At 42.0% G+C, this 15,739-nt stretch overlaps 3 protein-coding genes across 4 annotated transcripts in view; 1 reads left to right on the plus strand and 2 right to left on the minus strand.

The window, feature by feature from the left end:
- LOC104966729 (zinc finger protein Aiolos-like) overlaps nt 1-15,739 on the plus strand; it is a 596,491-nt gene that overhangs the window by 83,011 nt on the left and 497,741 nt on the right. The window lies entirely within an intron of this gene.
- Nucleotides 1-15,739, minus strand: part of LOC104966738 (SWI/SNF-related matrix-associated actin-dependent regulator of chromatin subfamily E member 1) — a 180,673-nt gene that overhangs the window by 71,650 nt on the left and 93,284 nt on the right. The window lies entirely within an intron of this gene.
- LOC104967131 (kinesin-1 heavy chain-like) overlaps nt 1-15,739 on the minus strand; it is a 102,078-nt gene that overhangs the window by 51,619 nt on the left and 34,720 nt on the right. The window contains exons 10-16 of the mRNA XM_010796547.1: nt 14,498-14,643; nt 14,018-14,166; nt 13,457-13,644; nt 13,279-13,347; nt 11,990-12,196; nt 11,484-11,627; nt 348-536 (exon numbers count right to left, since the gene is read on the minus strand). Of these exons, the coding sequence (XP_010794849.1) occupies nt 348-536; nt 11,484-11,627; nt 11,990-12,196; nt 13,279-13,347; nt 13,457-13,644; nt 14,018-14,166; nt 14,498-14,643 (1,092 nt within the window). The remainder of the gene's footprint in view (nt 1-347; nt 537-11,483; nt 11,628-11,989; nt 12,197-13,278; nt 13,348-13,456; nt 13,645-14,017; nt 14,167-14,497; nt 14,644-15,739) is intronic.

Below are 15,739 nucleotides of genomic sequence, written 5' to 3' on the forward strand. Positions count from 1 at the left end.
AGCTGACTCGGCCCCGGCCCCCCATCACAGTCAGGAACAATAATGTGGCCCCCAGAGAAAAAAGTTTGGTGACCCCTGGTATAGGGCGTAGACACGGAGCCGTTTGGCCCCCCAGAGCGTTCCATCCACAGATCTACCCACCTTGGGACCCGTTATCGTTATCCGCGTTTCCCTGTCGGCCTCGTGTGGCCGAACCGTCTATATGATAGAGAACTCTAGCAGATACGACCGTTACCGTTCTCGTGTGGCTCAAGCCTAAGACTCATTCCTCCACCACTTTATACACAAATGGACATAAGGTGTATGCTCTCAGTTTGTGACATCGTTACTGGTTGGTTTCTCCGTACCTGGGAGATGCGCAGCTGGCAGGCGGCCAGCTCGTTCTCGTTCTCGTCCATCTTCTTGTTGCTCTCCGACTGGGTTCCCTCCAGCTGCTTGCAGCGCTTCACCATGGTCTTCACCTCTGTCTTCATCTTGCTGATGTAGAGACGGGCCACAGTGAACTCCTCGTCTATCAGGCCGCTGCCCTCGTGTTGCTGGAAGAGCAGAGGGGGAACGTTAAAGAGGCATGGAGGAGCAGATGTAGAAACAAAAGAGACAGATGGACTGTACTGGTTGTACAAAATGTGAAACATGGTAAGCAGTGGTGGAAAGTTACTAAGTGCATTTACTCAAGAAAAACATTCAGGTACTTTACTAGATTATTTCTTTTTTTTGCCACTTTATAAACAGATAACAGTTATCTGAACACTTTAGTCACTTTGCATGTTCATACAATTAATAAACAATGAATACACAAATAGATTCTGATGTACCATTTTGAATTAAAAAACCTAGCGTCATAAAAAGTAATCAGTCAACTTCATAATCTCTAATCTCCAATTATAATCCTGTGATAGAATGCATATCATTCAGAAAAATGGTCTTTCTGCACAATGAGTACTTAAAGTGTATTTAGAAGCTAATACATTTGTACTTTTTATTCAGGACTTTACTTTTAAAAGGTCACCTATCATGCTATTTTTAGGCAATAGCATAGGTCTCAGATATATACAAAAATATAAAAAACATGTCTATTAAGTGTTTTGCTCAAAATACCAAAGAGATCACTCATTCTAGCCATGCCTCATATCCCTCTATTTCACTTCCTGTTTCAAAAGTGCTGATTCGGGGTATAAAGCTTCTTTTTTTTTTTTAAAGAGGGGGCTGATCTCATGCGGGACCCGGCAGCTACTGTCTAAACTAAATACTGCCGTGATGAAACGCCATATCATGGATTATCAAGGATTATNNNCGAACTCGACACGGCGCCTTAATGCCGAGAACGACCCTCCGGCCACAAAACATTACATGAAGACCTGTGCTCCGGGCGCATTTTATCTTCTTCTTGAGTAAGCACTTTAAAAATCCACTATAGCCTCACGAGGACTCGATACACACAACCCTTCAGACTTTCTACCTGTTTCTTTCCCTCTGAGCAACTGACAGTGACTGTTGCATCTCTTGGTAAATCATTTCTCTTACTTGGATGGTTAGCTTGAAAAACAGTTTGTGGAACTGAAATGCCTGGAATCATGAGATCGACCAAGCTCCTGCTCACCCTGAGCCCAGCGCTGTATCCCACTGAGCTATTTCATTTGTTTAAAGTCTCAGGTTGTTTGTGATTATGTCACAAGAAAATGTAAAAAAGAATTAGGAACAAAGTTATTGTGCGTGCATCCAATCAAACTATCCTTGTAAGTATGTCACTACAATTGTGCCACCAACATTTTAAATGAAAAATCTTTTTTTTCCTCTATGTTTTTTTCACCCATTTTGGTGTTTTTACCTGAAAACCTCTGTGTCAGCTCGCAAAGTCATCCCGGAGAGCGTAGTAAGGCTCGCGCTTCATTTCTTCTGTCCATGATCATTAGTTGGTGCATGGACTGAGTTTATTGAAGCATGCTCAAGTTTTGTGGCTCAAAGTTGTGTCCTGTGTGACTCGCTTCTCGGTGCAAGTAGATTGTGTTCGTTTAGATATTTGTGCTCTGTCTGCTCATCTCTGTGAGTGTTTCTTCTCAGGAACTTGCTGGGGTGAGGTTCTGTATGCTTCCCCCATGTACGTATGGGCCGCCGCCATGAACTTCTCCGTGTCTCACTACCGAGGCTGACGTCTGTGTCTATGTCCGCTCTGTGTAGGCTATCGCCGTTATGATTGTGAAGGCGTGACCTCTGTGTGTAGAAGAACGATGTTGCTCGGTCCGCTCGCTATCATGCGCGCGCATATATGGTTGTGAGTGTGTAATATGTTCATGATGTCAGTGTTGACTGCTCTGTGTGCATAGATCTGTGTTCTGCACTCTAGTGTGTGTGCTCGGAGCGCTCTCGTCTCAGTGTTGGATATACTTTGATCCATTTCCTTCTTACTCTCTATGCCTCTCATTTAAGTATACTGATGCGAATGATCATAAGGTTTGATACCTAGCTCCATAGTCTTGTGCTGACATTGGACACTGTTATGGTGTATGTATATAGTGGGAGAATCGTAGAATCCTTTATCAAGTCCTCTACCTCTGTTTTTGTCACTTCGCGCGCTACGGAGGCACTCTGTTCATCCATGTTTGTATGACATATATCCCTCACGTTCTACAGGCACGCTGTGTGGACTAGAAGAGGATCGCGAACTGATCCTTTCAGTGATTTGCGTATGTGAGACTCTCGCTCGCTCTCTCCCTCGTCGCTCGGCCTCGCCCTCTCGTGTAGGAGGATGCTTCCATGAGAGAGTGCCCCTGACGCCGTTCTCCATTCGAGGCAGACCGGATCGCCCCCTGTTAAATGTGTCTGTTCCATTATGAGCTGTGTGACTCTCTCTTGGCCCACACTCTCGTTGTTATCTCCAGATGTGCTCTCTCGAGACAGAGAGCTCGTCAAAGAGCAGGTCGCACTTCTGATGGTCCTAATTAGACCAAATCGTCGAGACACTCTCTGTGCTTGGTCCTCACGGCAATGTGTCTCGCATGTTGACCTTTGTTTAAACTGAACTAGAATATAGGGAAATTATAATAGTAAGCCATTATTGCAGATGTATATTTGTCCTGAGATGCTGTGCCTCGTAACTACATATACCACTGGAAAACACCCAAGTAAATGTAGACCTCTGCTCTTCTTTAAATCTGGATGTTTTTAATTATCCACTTGCTCCCTCTAAGAATCAAACTCACCACCTCTGGTCCTTTCTGATCCCTTCTCATACCCTTCCTGAGCTAAACGCCTGAGCACTCTGGTCAGTTTTCTGGGTAGGAGTGTTCTTGGTAGAGTTGTGAACAAACGTTCAAAGTGGGAGAAAGTAATAGTATAGTATGTAACGGGATTGTCACCCACCACCAAGATGGTTAATGTCCAAATGTTCTCTTTGCTTTCATTGATTCCATTATAATCGGGTGCTTTGGACCTTTAAAAGGTCCCTGCAAATGATAGGCATTGGAACCCTCACCCCTGTTCTTTCTAAGGCAGTGTTTTATCCCTGTTTGAGCCATTCTGAACTGGGGTTGACTCTGTGGTCGGCTTTGGTAATCTAATTCTCACTTTGGGTTCTTGGACTTCAAAAAAAAATGTTACCGGGGTGCGGGTGTTATTATTTGTGAAAAATCCACTGCACTTCATGAGGATCGATCCGGACTGCAGTTCTTGCAAGAACATTCCTTCCATGCTATTGAGTCTGGAGAAGGTCTCTGGTAGGGAGTTTGTGTCACGACATCTGCGTGTTTGTTCATTATTATGGCGTGTTGGACTTTCAAACTAAGTATCGACACCACAACATTCAGCTTCTTAGCTGAGCTTCTCATAGGTCCATGAGATATGGAAAATCTCATAGAAACATATATAACCTTTCAAAGGTAAATGTCTTTGTGGTCGGACCCAAGTAGGAACAACACACCAAACCCTCAGCTCTACAGACCACCATCTTCCACTCTGAGCTATATGCTGGAACAACCACTTCACAGTTGTTAGGGGACCCATTTGTTCGTTCTTCCTGGTGGGAAAATTGGATTTATAAAGTTGTACTTGCCCTAATAATCAAAACACCACACCTCCAGGATTTCTACCCACATCTATACTCTATCGTATGATCCAGATGCTTTCACACATTTAATGTTAGAGCTTTTTGATTTCTTCCTCTTCTTTGGTGTTGGATCTAAGGATACTTGATTAAACATATTGCACCGTGGGGGAGTTGATCACACCTCATGCTTTTCTGAGGGCTCTTCTTTTTATCACACTGAGCTAATCCCACCTGGACAGGCAAGTGGGTTACATAAAATTACAGCTAGTATGCAATAAGAGCAAACTGCATGAAAATAAGTCATTAGGTTTAGAGTGGAGCCAAAAAGTCCAATTACCTGAATAGACATTGAACTCATAACCCTAAAGCTTACAACGAGCAAGTTTGCATTAAAATGTTCTTAGTAGGCTTATCTTAGTACGCTGAGGAGTGAACAATAATGTAATACAAACAATCACCTCTTAAACTTTATTGCACGGTCATTTTATTTCCAAATGCAGGTTTTTAGGGCTTGTGAACACAGAGTATGAATATAGAAATGAGGCATAGAGGATCAAATAAAGCAGCAGTCTTGAGGCCTATTTTAACACATTTTTTGAGCAGCATAAAATACAAAGCATGAAAAACATCCTTGAGGGGTCATATTGACATAATAATATTAATTATAATAATAATGGCAAAAAGTTGCATGTGATCAATGCAAATCAATACAGGCGTGAACAAATACATAGGCAACAAAGTGAAACAACTTAAGAAGTGTGCTGCTGCATATCTTTGCAGGAACACATGCCATCTAAATGCAAGGAGCATTTGAGGTGTGGTTAAAAAATAGTTTATGCAATTAATAACCAAATATTTAAAGAGCAGAGACTCAATGCAGACAGCGAAGCTTACATTTAGACAAAAAGCAAAAAGCAGAGCCAACATCAGATCCTTCACAATAAAAGCACAGTTCTTAACATGTTAATTCAAACTGTAACTAGTGGATAATTAATAATTAATGACCTTAATCTACCAGTGCTTGTGTAAATCTGGAGCACATTTGTTAAAGTTAATATACCAACTGTAACATTAAGTGTGAATCAAAACTAAAATCATGGTTATGTAGGTATGTAGCGGCCGTAGAAGCTGTCCTTTTGTATGCTGTAGGTTTTGGTTTGTAGTCCTTGGCTCACTTCTCAAATCTCTTCAATTCAACAAGAATGCCTTTCATGTTTTTACCAGCGAAGGATTTCTCCCAGACGTACACCTCGATGATCCCTGATCCCGGACCCCACCGCGGATCCTGTCGTCAGTGAGAACGGAAGAAAAAGGAAATGTAAGTTTGATGAATACTGCAGAAATTGTTTATTAAAAAACAATGGGGACAACTTTTAAAAGGAGCTTCTATGTGAAAGCTAAATTGGATCCTATTTTGAACATTACTGGTTACAAGGTTCTTCCACTTACAGCTACTTAAAGTAAAGTTATGTCACGTCTGATAATTGGGACTTCAGTACAGTGAGAAACCAGGTTATGTTATATTATTTATTACTTGACCATATGTATTGTTGAGGAAATATTTTCCTAGGCCCATAACTTTGACCCAGTTTATCAGTTTGGACTGCCCTCACACACAGTCCTGTAACCTTGGGCTGCTGTGCTCTCAGTGTTTTGTCTCCCTGTCCCTGCCTGTTGGCGTCAGCTGATAGAGGTGTGATGGTTTTATCTTGTTATGCACAATGTTGATTCTTCTCTCAGAACCAGCTAAATACATAGGTCTGGAGTAGAGATCTTCAGAATTGGTTTGGCAACCGCTGTTTTCAACTCGTGGCACAGCACATGTCTCATGAATTCTCCGGCCGAAGCTCCAAATAAACCATCGGTGTTTACCATCACAGTTCCTGCTCTCCTCGTGTCTCTCTGAGTCTCGTCTCCATTGCTTCAGAAGTTTCCATCACATGCACAGTACACAGCACCAAATGTATTAACGCTTAATAATAGCCTTATAACATATGACTTTCAAAGGTGTGCTTGATACTTGTGTTGCTTGTGTGTTGTTTGAGTAGAGACTTGCCAGTTGTAGGGTAAATCTGTACATTTGCAACGCTATCAGCTTGTATGGAATATCTGGATTCTGTGAGGGTGTGTGTTACCTGAACTTAGAAAAGAGTCTTCCAAACATCATCATGATGTTTGGTGCTCACTTTATCATGAGCACCACCATGCCTGCCAAGCATGACGGACCGATCTCCGCCCACAGCAGCCTGGAGGCCCCCCCACCCCCACAGGAAGTGCAGGAAGATGGTCACCTGTAAAGAGAATGTACCATGATTGAGCTGCAACACCACCAGGACAGCTTGTAAAATCAATATGCTGGCACTTAACTTAAAACAAGTGTTTATATAGAATTTTTATTTTACCTCATCTTTCATTGGACAGTATTTACTCAAAAGGGATTCTTGTGCATGGAATAACGACGATGCATGTTAGCACAATACCGTAATTACAGGTCAAAGCGAAGCATTAAGGTTAAAGTACAGAGTTCTATAAAAAGTACAGAGTTCTATAAAAAGGACACGAGGGAGACACAGAGGAAGCCATGTTGCAGGGTCATAACCTATTAATTTTACACTAAGAAGGATAAATGCAGCTAAAAGGCAGGTGAAGATGTCATGGTGATATGACAAATCATATGGGGGGTACGTACTTCACAGCACGGCAGAAGAAAAACAACAGCAAAGAGAGATCAGCAAAAACATTTACAGTCCTTACATTTCTACCTTCTGCCACTTTAGGAACAAATGCAACAATTAAAAAATTAAAATTCCAATAATCCTGTCAATGAAGTGGAAAAGGTTTTCAAATAATACTGTCCAGATTTTGTTGGAAAGATTTTTTTTAAATGTATGAAAAATTCATATATTACTATAAACAAAAAAACAAAAAAAGAAGAAAGATCAAATACTGTGATAATATTGAAAACATATCTAAATTGTAACAAACACTGCTGTAAATATATTGTTGAAATTGCAGGGAAAGAATACGATTTTGAAACAATTGCAGTGAAGAAATACTGTTAAAAAAACAGAAAAATCACTATAAAACTAACAATACGACTTGGTTGGATCGCTGTATAAAGTTCCTTAGTTAAATGGTTGGATTTCATTCAGCATTAAACTGTGATGGAACACTTTGTATATATTCAAAAGTGGCTCCTTTGACATTAGAATCCTAACCACCAAAACGCATCATCGCCATAACTCTGCAGCCATGACAACGGCATCAATAACCTCCTCTTCAGATCTCTGAGGCTTCCTCTCAACACAGCCCATCTTCCACCGCTCACAAGTAAGACCATGATGAGGCAACGGGGAAACCAACCGGCCACATCTGGGGGGTGAGGTCCTTCATTTAGAAGCTTTTAGATATTGCAATTCTAGTAGGGCTTTCATGAAGAAATGTAGTCCTGGTGCACCCACTATTGTTGTCCCCAGGGCCAACGGTGCATCAACAAATAACGTCCCACTGTCAAACGCATATTGCAACAACCTGGTAGCCTAAATTCCATGCTTAGTTTCCAGCTTTGGCAAATATCCCAGTATCTTTAAAAAATATATATAATTGCACTTATATTAGGGCTTTTATGTTGTTATATTAGCTTATAAAGCCACACAGGTATATACATTATCTTTGTGAAAAGGTCAGGGACCACATCTTCAAGAGAAGTAACATGTTCAACAACCTTTGAAGACTACTTGTGACAGTTGTTGTTAGTTTTATATATTTATCTTCCATTTTATTTTTCTTATGTATTCAAACCTTTTTATACTGTCTTTTGTATTTTTTTTTTATACTGGGTTTTAACCAGTTTGTGTCAACACAATGTTTTCGTTGCCTTGCCTTGTTGTCCAGGAAGCAGCCCAAGACCGAATATCAGGAGATGTTCCTCCCCCCAATCTCCCACAAGTCTTTTGTCACCAACTCCAAACAAAAAGGGCCCTACCACCCGCTGAAGGGGACCAGCGCTGAGACGACCTCTTTAAGGTGAGGGTTAAAGTCCGGTGAAACGGTTCCCTCTGGCTGTGGGAACCCTGAGTTCATCACTCACAGAGCTTAGGGAGAATTTGGGAGGATTAAGTGTTAATTTTTATCTGTATGAGACGGAGAAAATAAAAAAAGCTAAATCTTGCATCGTTAATGTGTTTCAGAAAAGTCTATGTGACCCACAAGGCGGTCCCACTGCCACCAATGGCCCTGCCGCCGCGCTCCCCCCCTAAAGACCACCGCAGACACATTGTGTTACATTTGGGTTAGAAAAAGTACACTGCAATAATAAACGTGTTCCTTTCTCTTAACGAGTTGTGCTGTTTAATTTCCTAAATTGGGATCAATAAAGTATATTTGATCTCATTTTAAAGTGCAAATAAAACACGAGCTCTTACATTTGTGTGGATCCAGGGCAAATTGATTCTGAAGGCAATGTCGGACAAACTAAATCTAAATGTCTGAAGCTGTTGGCCAGGAATGTTGTAACACCTTGACCTTTTGCAGGAAAAAATAGCAGCCCTTCTGCTCTCTGAAAGATTTCATATATCTACACATGTCCTAAACACGTGTATCCCGGGACGACCCCTATTTGTCAAAAATATGCGAAGCAAAGACGAGAAATCCCTATTACTTCTTCTTCCGAGAATTTAAAGACTCAACGTTCTCCCACCCATCAGTAGCAAGAGTATACCTCGACCTATTGACGGACTCCCTGTCCCAAGAGGTCCAAATCGACACACGACTGGTTAGCAGAACGACCCTTGGCGAAATGCTTAGACTGTTCGACCTTGGACTTCAGTCCAAGGGTTGGTACCACTGTAATCACTTTTTCTGTCTAACTCAGCTAATTTTCGTGCTAGTTTATACTAAGGAGTACCAAAACAGTTACAATTATTATCCGGCAAAGGATTTTGAGTCATGTTTGCACTACGGAAACGTGGACGAAGTGTCAAACGTAAACCAAGTCTCGTTAAAAACTCAGTTATTAACAGGTTCTATAAACCAGCTAACGTGTTTAAGATGAAAGACTAAGGGCACTAACAATTATCGAGTTACATTACACCCTACAGAAGATTTTAGTTACTAGTACACACTGTACGTCCTTTTACAAAGGGAAAGTCCATGACGGTGTGAATAAGGGGGCTGACAAGTTCACGGTCCTCCCTTATAAGTAAATTACTTCAGTTGGACGATGGAAAGGAGATACCCCTGGGTAAGTTCCGTTGGTCGACCTGTGCCGCTAGGAAGAGTCTCAAGGAGTAGTCGTCGAGGTGTCGAAGGAGACTGAAAATACTCAAAATTCTTACCAGGACAGTCTTTGCCTCTAGAATGAATTTATATTCGAAATGTCCGAGAAAACAAAGGGAAACTAACGTCATTTATTTTTGTAGATTGGAATTGCTAATGTCGACTGACTATCTACCGTCGGAGGTGTAATCGGAGAAGTATTATATTTATACTGAATATACTTACTATAAAAATGTATATAACAAATGTAAAAACCTGATATATCATAACAAAAAACTGAACGCTGGTATATTAAACAAGGGGAGTGTCAAAAACTGTAATGAAATAAAAACATGTATATATGCTTACAAAAAAAATATATATGTGACATTAATATAAATTAAACGAAATAAAAAAGGATTATAATACCATAATCTAAACAAGCTAAATAACATAAATATATATGATAACTACAAAAAATACTCAAAACACTGTATGATTTTATTTGGGAGAACAAACAAGACATTTTTTCCAAAACGCTAATTTACATTTTCTTTAAGATCGAAGAAATCTGATCAGCAACAAAAAATCGTACCAAAAACTGTTTTGATACATACAAAAATCAAAATCAAACAAGTATGAAGTTACGTCAAAAAAGTCTATAAGGTGTATAAAACGTATGATATGCTCTGGTAACAGTTTACACTAGAAATTAGAATTTCGTTGCTGTACTGAAGTACTTCTCAACGTTTTTCCCCTTTATGAAATAAAAATGTTTATAAACTATCTCGACGCCGTGCGAGTCGTTTGCGTAGTATTCATCTCGGTCCCACCTCACGAACACCCTAGAAAATCCTTGACATTATTCAACTTACTCCGAAACCTAGATTTTATTGATTTATGTTACGTTTTGAATCCGGAAAACAAAACAGAAATAGACGTGTATTGGAGAATGTATACTCTGGAAGCATTTATGGTATAGTTGACATGATCACACAACACTTCGAGTGGGAAGAGGTAGAAGGACGGACGGATAGTCCTTTCAGTAGTTCAACTAGATTCGGCCACAAGAAACCCCTTCTACTAATAAATGAAACCTTCTTTGATGCTGGGTCTTCTGTACCGCCGAGACATGGCTCTGAGAGACCGGATGCGCCCGGCCGGAGAGGGCAGACGAGGTAGCTTGAGCGGGACCGAGGTTAGGTGAGATGAAGATGTGCAGGTCTCCTGTCCGTACTTCTAGTCTCAACCGGTACACAGTTGTACTTAGCAATGGTTGTTCCAGTTCATATCCTCCCGTCCCGGGGCAAGTGTATAGTTAAACTACGACGAACTGGACGTACAGGTACCGTGACTTCCCTTACTGGAAACTTACACAAAGAAAGTTGTTTTCTTTTAGAGAAATTATAGAGATTATAGAGAAAGGGAGTTTACCTATAGAACCTTCACAAACACTAGCTACGAGTCGTGATTACCGGAAGGAGAGAATAAGGATCCGAGAACACAAAGTTCGTCAGTCGGTACCCTCCACTCTTCTGGTGGTGCCCGTCTAGCAGTTGGAGGGAAAGGTTGGCTGCAGTTGTTCAAACTACTNTGGAGCTCAAAGGCTTTCTCTCTTGCCGGTTATACCACAAGGTGAGTTCCTTTTTATTTCCTGCTTCTTCACACACATGCTCTCCAGTACAGGTTAGCTCTGAGTGTTAGCGATGCTAACGTAAACACCGACCATATTACGTCCAAAACAGTCGGGCATTGTTTCTGATAGCAACGTTTCTGATAGGGCCGTGGGTCCACATTTCAGATATTACGTCATATCAGATGCAAATCTGGATCAGCTCCGTTGTAGCCCCGTTTTTAGAGATTTGGGTACGGAGGAAAAGAGAGAGGGTTTTATTTTCTGACGCTGCGTGAGTTCCCCGACACACCGGGGACACGTCTTTATGTATAAAATACATCAAAAAGTGCATTTTGCATGATAGGAGACCTTTAACAGAGTATTTCTACACTGTGGTATTACTTCTTCGACCACTGATGTTAGTCGCTGAGCCTTCATTTATTTCTAATCACTGCAACATCCTGCGAAACAACTATATTTGAATCTAATAAAACAACTTGTTATTCTTTCTCCATATTACTAGAAGCTAGTGTTTCTACTGTTGGTAGTGTGCACAAGGCTTCTCAGTACCTTGATGTCATTGCTGCCCACCGCGATGCCAATCTCGGCGAGGTCTTTGAGCAGTGAGGACATCATCTCAGTCACCCTCTTCTTCTGGTGGTTGGACATCTCCTTCAGCTTCTGCAGCTCAGAGTCCAGAGACGACAGGACGGACTGCAGGGAGAGAGGGAGTGTTCATTCATTATCTCAGTGCGTTCGGATGTTTTCAATGGGGAAGCAATACAAAAAGAAAACATTGTGTGAGCAGAGAGCAGTGCTGTCCTGTGTCAATCCTAACTTTTTGTGATGTCAATTAATTTTCCTCCTAAATAAACATACCATAATGAACCCAAGGCTCATGATTCAAACACCAAGTCTTGTGAAATTGTGAAAGAAAGGGGCTGTAGCAGCAACAGATGAGTGCATGCAACCTGTGTGTCTGCAGGCCGTACACCTTTAATGATGGTGTATGTTTTGAATATTAACATAGCAAAGGAGTCTCAGTGACTTCAGGCATGTTGATGTCCCCAGCTCACCGATTTCTGGCTGAGCTCCTCGCTGATGGCCTCAAACTCCTTGGTCCTGTCCTCCACCTCCTGACTCTTCTGGTCGTAGTTGACGGCCAGCTCCTCCAGCGCCTGCAGCACCTCCTTCACCTCGTCCTTCGACGCCTCGTTCTCCGCCTGCAGACGGTTCAGCTCCGCCTGGAGGTTCTCGTGATCTCGGCGGGAAGAGCCTAGAAGCTGCAAACAGGAGAGAGAAGTGGAGTTTTGTTTCTTGTTTTCAAATGCATTAGGTCTGCTGGAACTATTCTGTGTTTGTTACATTATTTATGAGTTAGCATTTTTAGTTATTAAATATATATATATTTAGTTAAGTTATTAAATCCTCAAGATTTAGTCTTTGGTGGGCTTTGTTTGCATTTTTATTTAGATTATTTCAGATGTTTTTTCAAAATGACACAGATTTTATTACAGTTCTGTCTTGTAGTAGTGAAATGATGATGTAAGCAACACAATAGGCGCTTTCACACCGGACTACTTTTCCCGTTTAGTTCCGATAGTTCCTGGGATTTTGCGTTCACACCAAAAAGAGAACTTAGTTCATGAGAACTTTTCCCCCCTTTGCAGTCCCTGCTAGAGAGGTGGGACTATCCTGGGGAGAAAAAAGTTCCCATTTCTGATTGGCTGGACGAAATGCAAACCACGCCCCGTAAAACTCTGAAAAGTTTTGTGAAGCCGCCATTGTATTTGCTGGCATTAGCATTATTAGCATTAGACCCCCGCACCAACGGAGAAAGACTAACTTATGGCAACACAAAAGAAAACATGGGAGCGGTGAAGGCTTCAGTAGAAGCTGCTGGGAGTCCCAGCAGCTTCTACTGAAGCCTGTCCCCAACTCAGGGCACTTCCGGCCGGGGACTTCGGGTGGCAGTATACGCCGTGAAGCAGAAGAAGAAGAAGTGACGTCATCGGCTTCATTTGCGTAATCTTCCCTCAGGGACTTATTCCGGTGTGAACGCGATCGGCTCTTTAGAACTAAGTGCTGGGAACTAAGTGCGGCAAAGTACTTGGTGTGAAAGCGGCTATTAAGTCTGCAACTAAAAGTCCCCACTACAGCGAATGCAGGTTTGAATCCGGACTGTGATTCCCCGGTCATACCCTCTATAATAAAATCTATATAATAAAGACTGGCCTAAGAGATCTTTACAAAATGGTTTTACAACTTTCTTTAAAATAAAGAAAACAGGTTTTAGCCCTACTTAAAACAGCAGGACTTTAAAGATCAGGAGTTCCCTCTGCACCTGCTGAGCTGCAGAACTCACCTCATCCTGGTCCAGCATCTGCTGCTTCAACTTCTCCGCCAGCTGGCTCTGCTGGTTGATCTCCTCGTCCTGTAGAGAGCACAGACACAAAGACATTAGCATATTGTATGTACACATTATGTTCTACGTCTGCAAACCCACATTCATTCACCTCCGGTACCAACATGCTGTCGCTCACCTTATCGTCCAGCTGTTTGTAGAGCTTGGCCACCTCAGCCGGACACTTGTCCTTCTCCACGTCGGTGAGGCGGGCACCCGGCACGTTGGGCGTGGACACCTCCTTCTCTGTGATTATGTTGTCCAGAGCCTTCACCTCGGCGTTGGCCTTCTCCTTGTCAAACTGCTCCTCCACTGGCACACTTTCACCTGAAATGAGAGAACAAGGTTAAATATGACTGCGTTCAAAGCTTTATTTTTGACTTTCAAATCGGCACATAGTGTAAGTTGTCCTTTATGCACTGTAGACCAAAAGCAGCCCTTTAAATGATGTGGCCACAAAATAAATATCTATCATAACATCTAGGTCTTACAAAGAAGTGCACTGATTTGTTTCTTATAGTAGAAGGCTAGGAACAAATCCTTTATCAACCTGAACTGGAGCAACAACATCTGCAACCCACAGAACAACAATGGCAAAAGGATCTAGATCGAACGTGAGAAGTTGTACAGCATTGTTTCTGAGGAATCTGTGGAGAGGCCTGGATGAAACGATGGCGGAAGACGGAGGGAACTTCCTCACCATTCCTCCAGCGGTTGAGCTCGTTCTCCAGCCAGGTGACGGTGCTCCTCAGGGTCGTGTTCTTCACCTTCTCCCTCTCATATTTCTGCTTCCACTGCTCGGCTGTCAGCTCCACGTTTACAGTGACAGTGTTCTTGATGGTCTTTGCTCTGGATGTAGAAAGAACATTTCACTAAAGAGACATTTAATGCACCTTCAAAATGAGATATTGAAATGCAACATCACTCGACCCACTGTGAAAATGATTATAAAAAACATGAACTTTAGGAACATGTTTGTATGTATGATGGACTAAGCTACAGCTGCATTTGGTTGTGCAACCCTTTGCTGTATAATGACAATTCCTTCTCCTCAAAAGGCTTTCTATAACTTTTCTACACCTTCAATAGAAAACTTCTGTATTTCAATTTAAATGGATTTATATTTCACACTGAAGAAATGACAGCACTGTGGTTTTTTTTGTTCCACAGGTCTACCAACCTTTGTCCGAACATGAGGGTGGATTTGCTTTCGCTCTCGTTATAGGAGGAAGGCGAGCAGCAGATGACGATGGTGGTTCGACAGTTACCCCCCAGCGAGTCCTGCAGGATACGGGTCATCTTACTGTCTCGGTAGGGGATGTAGGCCTGGTAAACATAAAAAATGCATATACATGATATATATATTCTCCAAGACCTCCGTGAGTCTGATTCCCTCACCCTGTTCCAGTCCCGTCTCAAAACCCACCTCTTCAACTCTGCTTATCCTTAAACCCCCCCTCCCCCTCTCTGAACACATCTCCTGAACGCTTTTCTGTTTTTGTTGTTTTGTTTTTGTCTTGTTTTGTTTGTAAAAAAAAAAAGACTACTCGTAATGTAAAAGCGTCATTGGGTCAGGAAAAAAAAATATGGACATCGAGGTGACGTTAGCGGAGAAATCACTTTCCAGGGTGCGTCGTCTCACTGGCTATCTTGAATATGGATGTTTGAACAACAACCCCCAGATAGAAATCCCAGAGTGATCGGTAATAATATATTAAATGCTAACTTGAAATATAAGGAAGAAGTGATGAAAACGGGATGTCCAGTCCAGGAGTGAGACAATCTCTGTGCACAGTAGCTCATTGTTTCACATCATAAAATATCTTGAGGCTGCCGCCTCGGTTTACAGGCGGGGGGGGCGGGCCCCGAGAACAAACCATGTTGATAAAGTGAAGAGCGTGGAATCACGATGAAGCCTCGAACAAAAAAAATTGCTCCGAAGGAAAGCTCTATCTCTGAGACACAAAGGACCTGTAGAGGAGGAGAATAGCACTTCACAGGACGAAATGAAAGACACCTTAAGCTCAGGGGATGGTAAAAGGCTTGCGCCTTCTGTATGCAGGCGTTAAGCATCATCCACCTGAGGCTATAACAACCTTTGTTGTGCTTCTGAATAGAAGCTACAGGAAGAACAATAGCCAAACTGTTTTTGGGCTCAGATGGCTTTAAAGGAAATAATAAAGCTCTACTGACAAGACTTGTGGCAAGCAATAACTCAATGGTAAAGTGTACATTGAGATCGTTCATATTATACATCTACCAATGCAATTCAAAAGGCTGCTGAACCCGGCTGAACAGGACTTTATGGACCGCAAACTTAATGAACCAACAGGATTTATAGGAAAAAGGGCAAGAATAAAAGAGGCAGGGGTACGACTGGCAGGAATCACTGAGGGTCAAAAAATGTAATGGGCGCGCGTCT

This window comes from Notothenia coriiceps, unplaced genomic scaffold (genome assembly GCF_000735185.1).
Source record: "Notothenia coriiceps isolate Sejong01 unplaced genomic scaffold, NC01 NC01_scaffold00037250, whole genome shotgun sequence".
In the NCBI taxonomy this organism is placed as follows: Eukaryota; Metazoa; Chordata; class Actinopteri; order Perciformes; family Nototheniidae; genus Notothenia; species Notothenia coriiceps.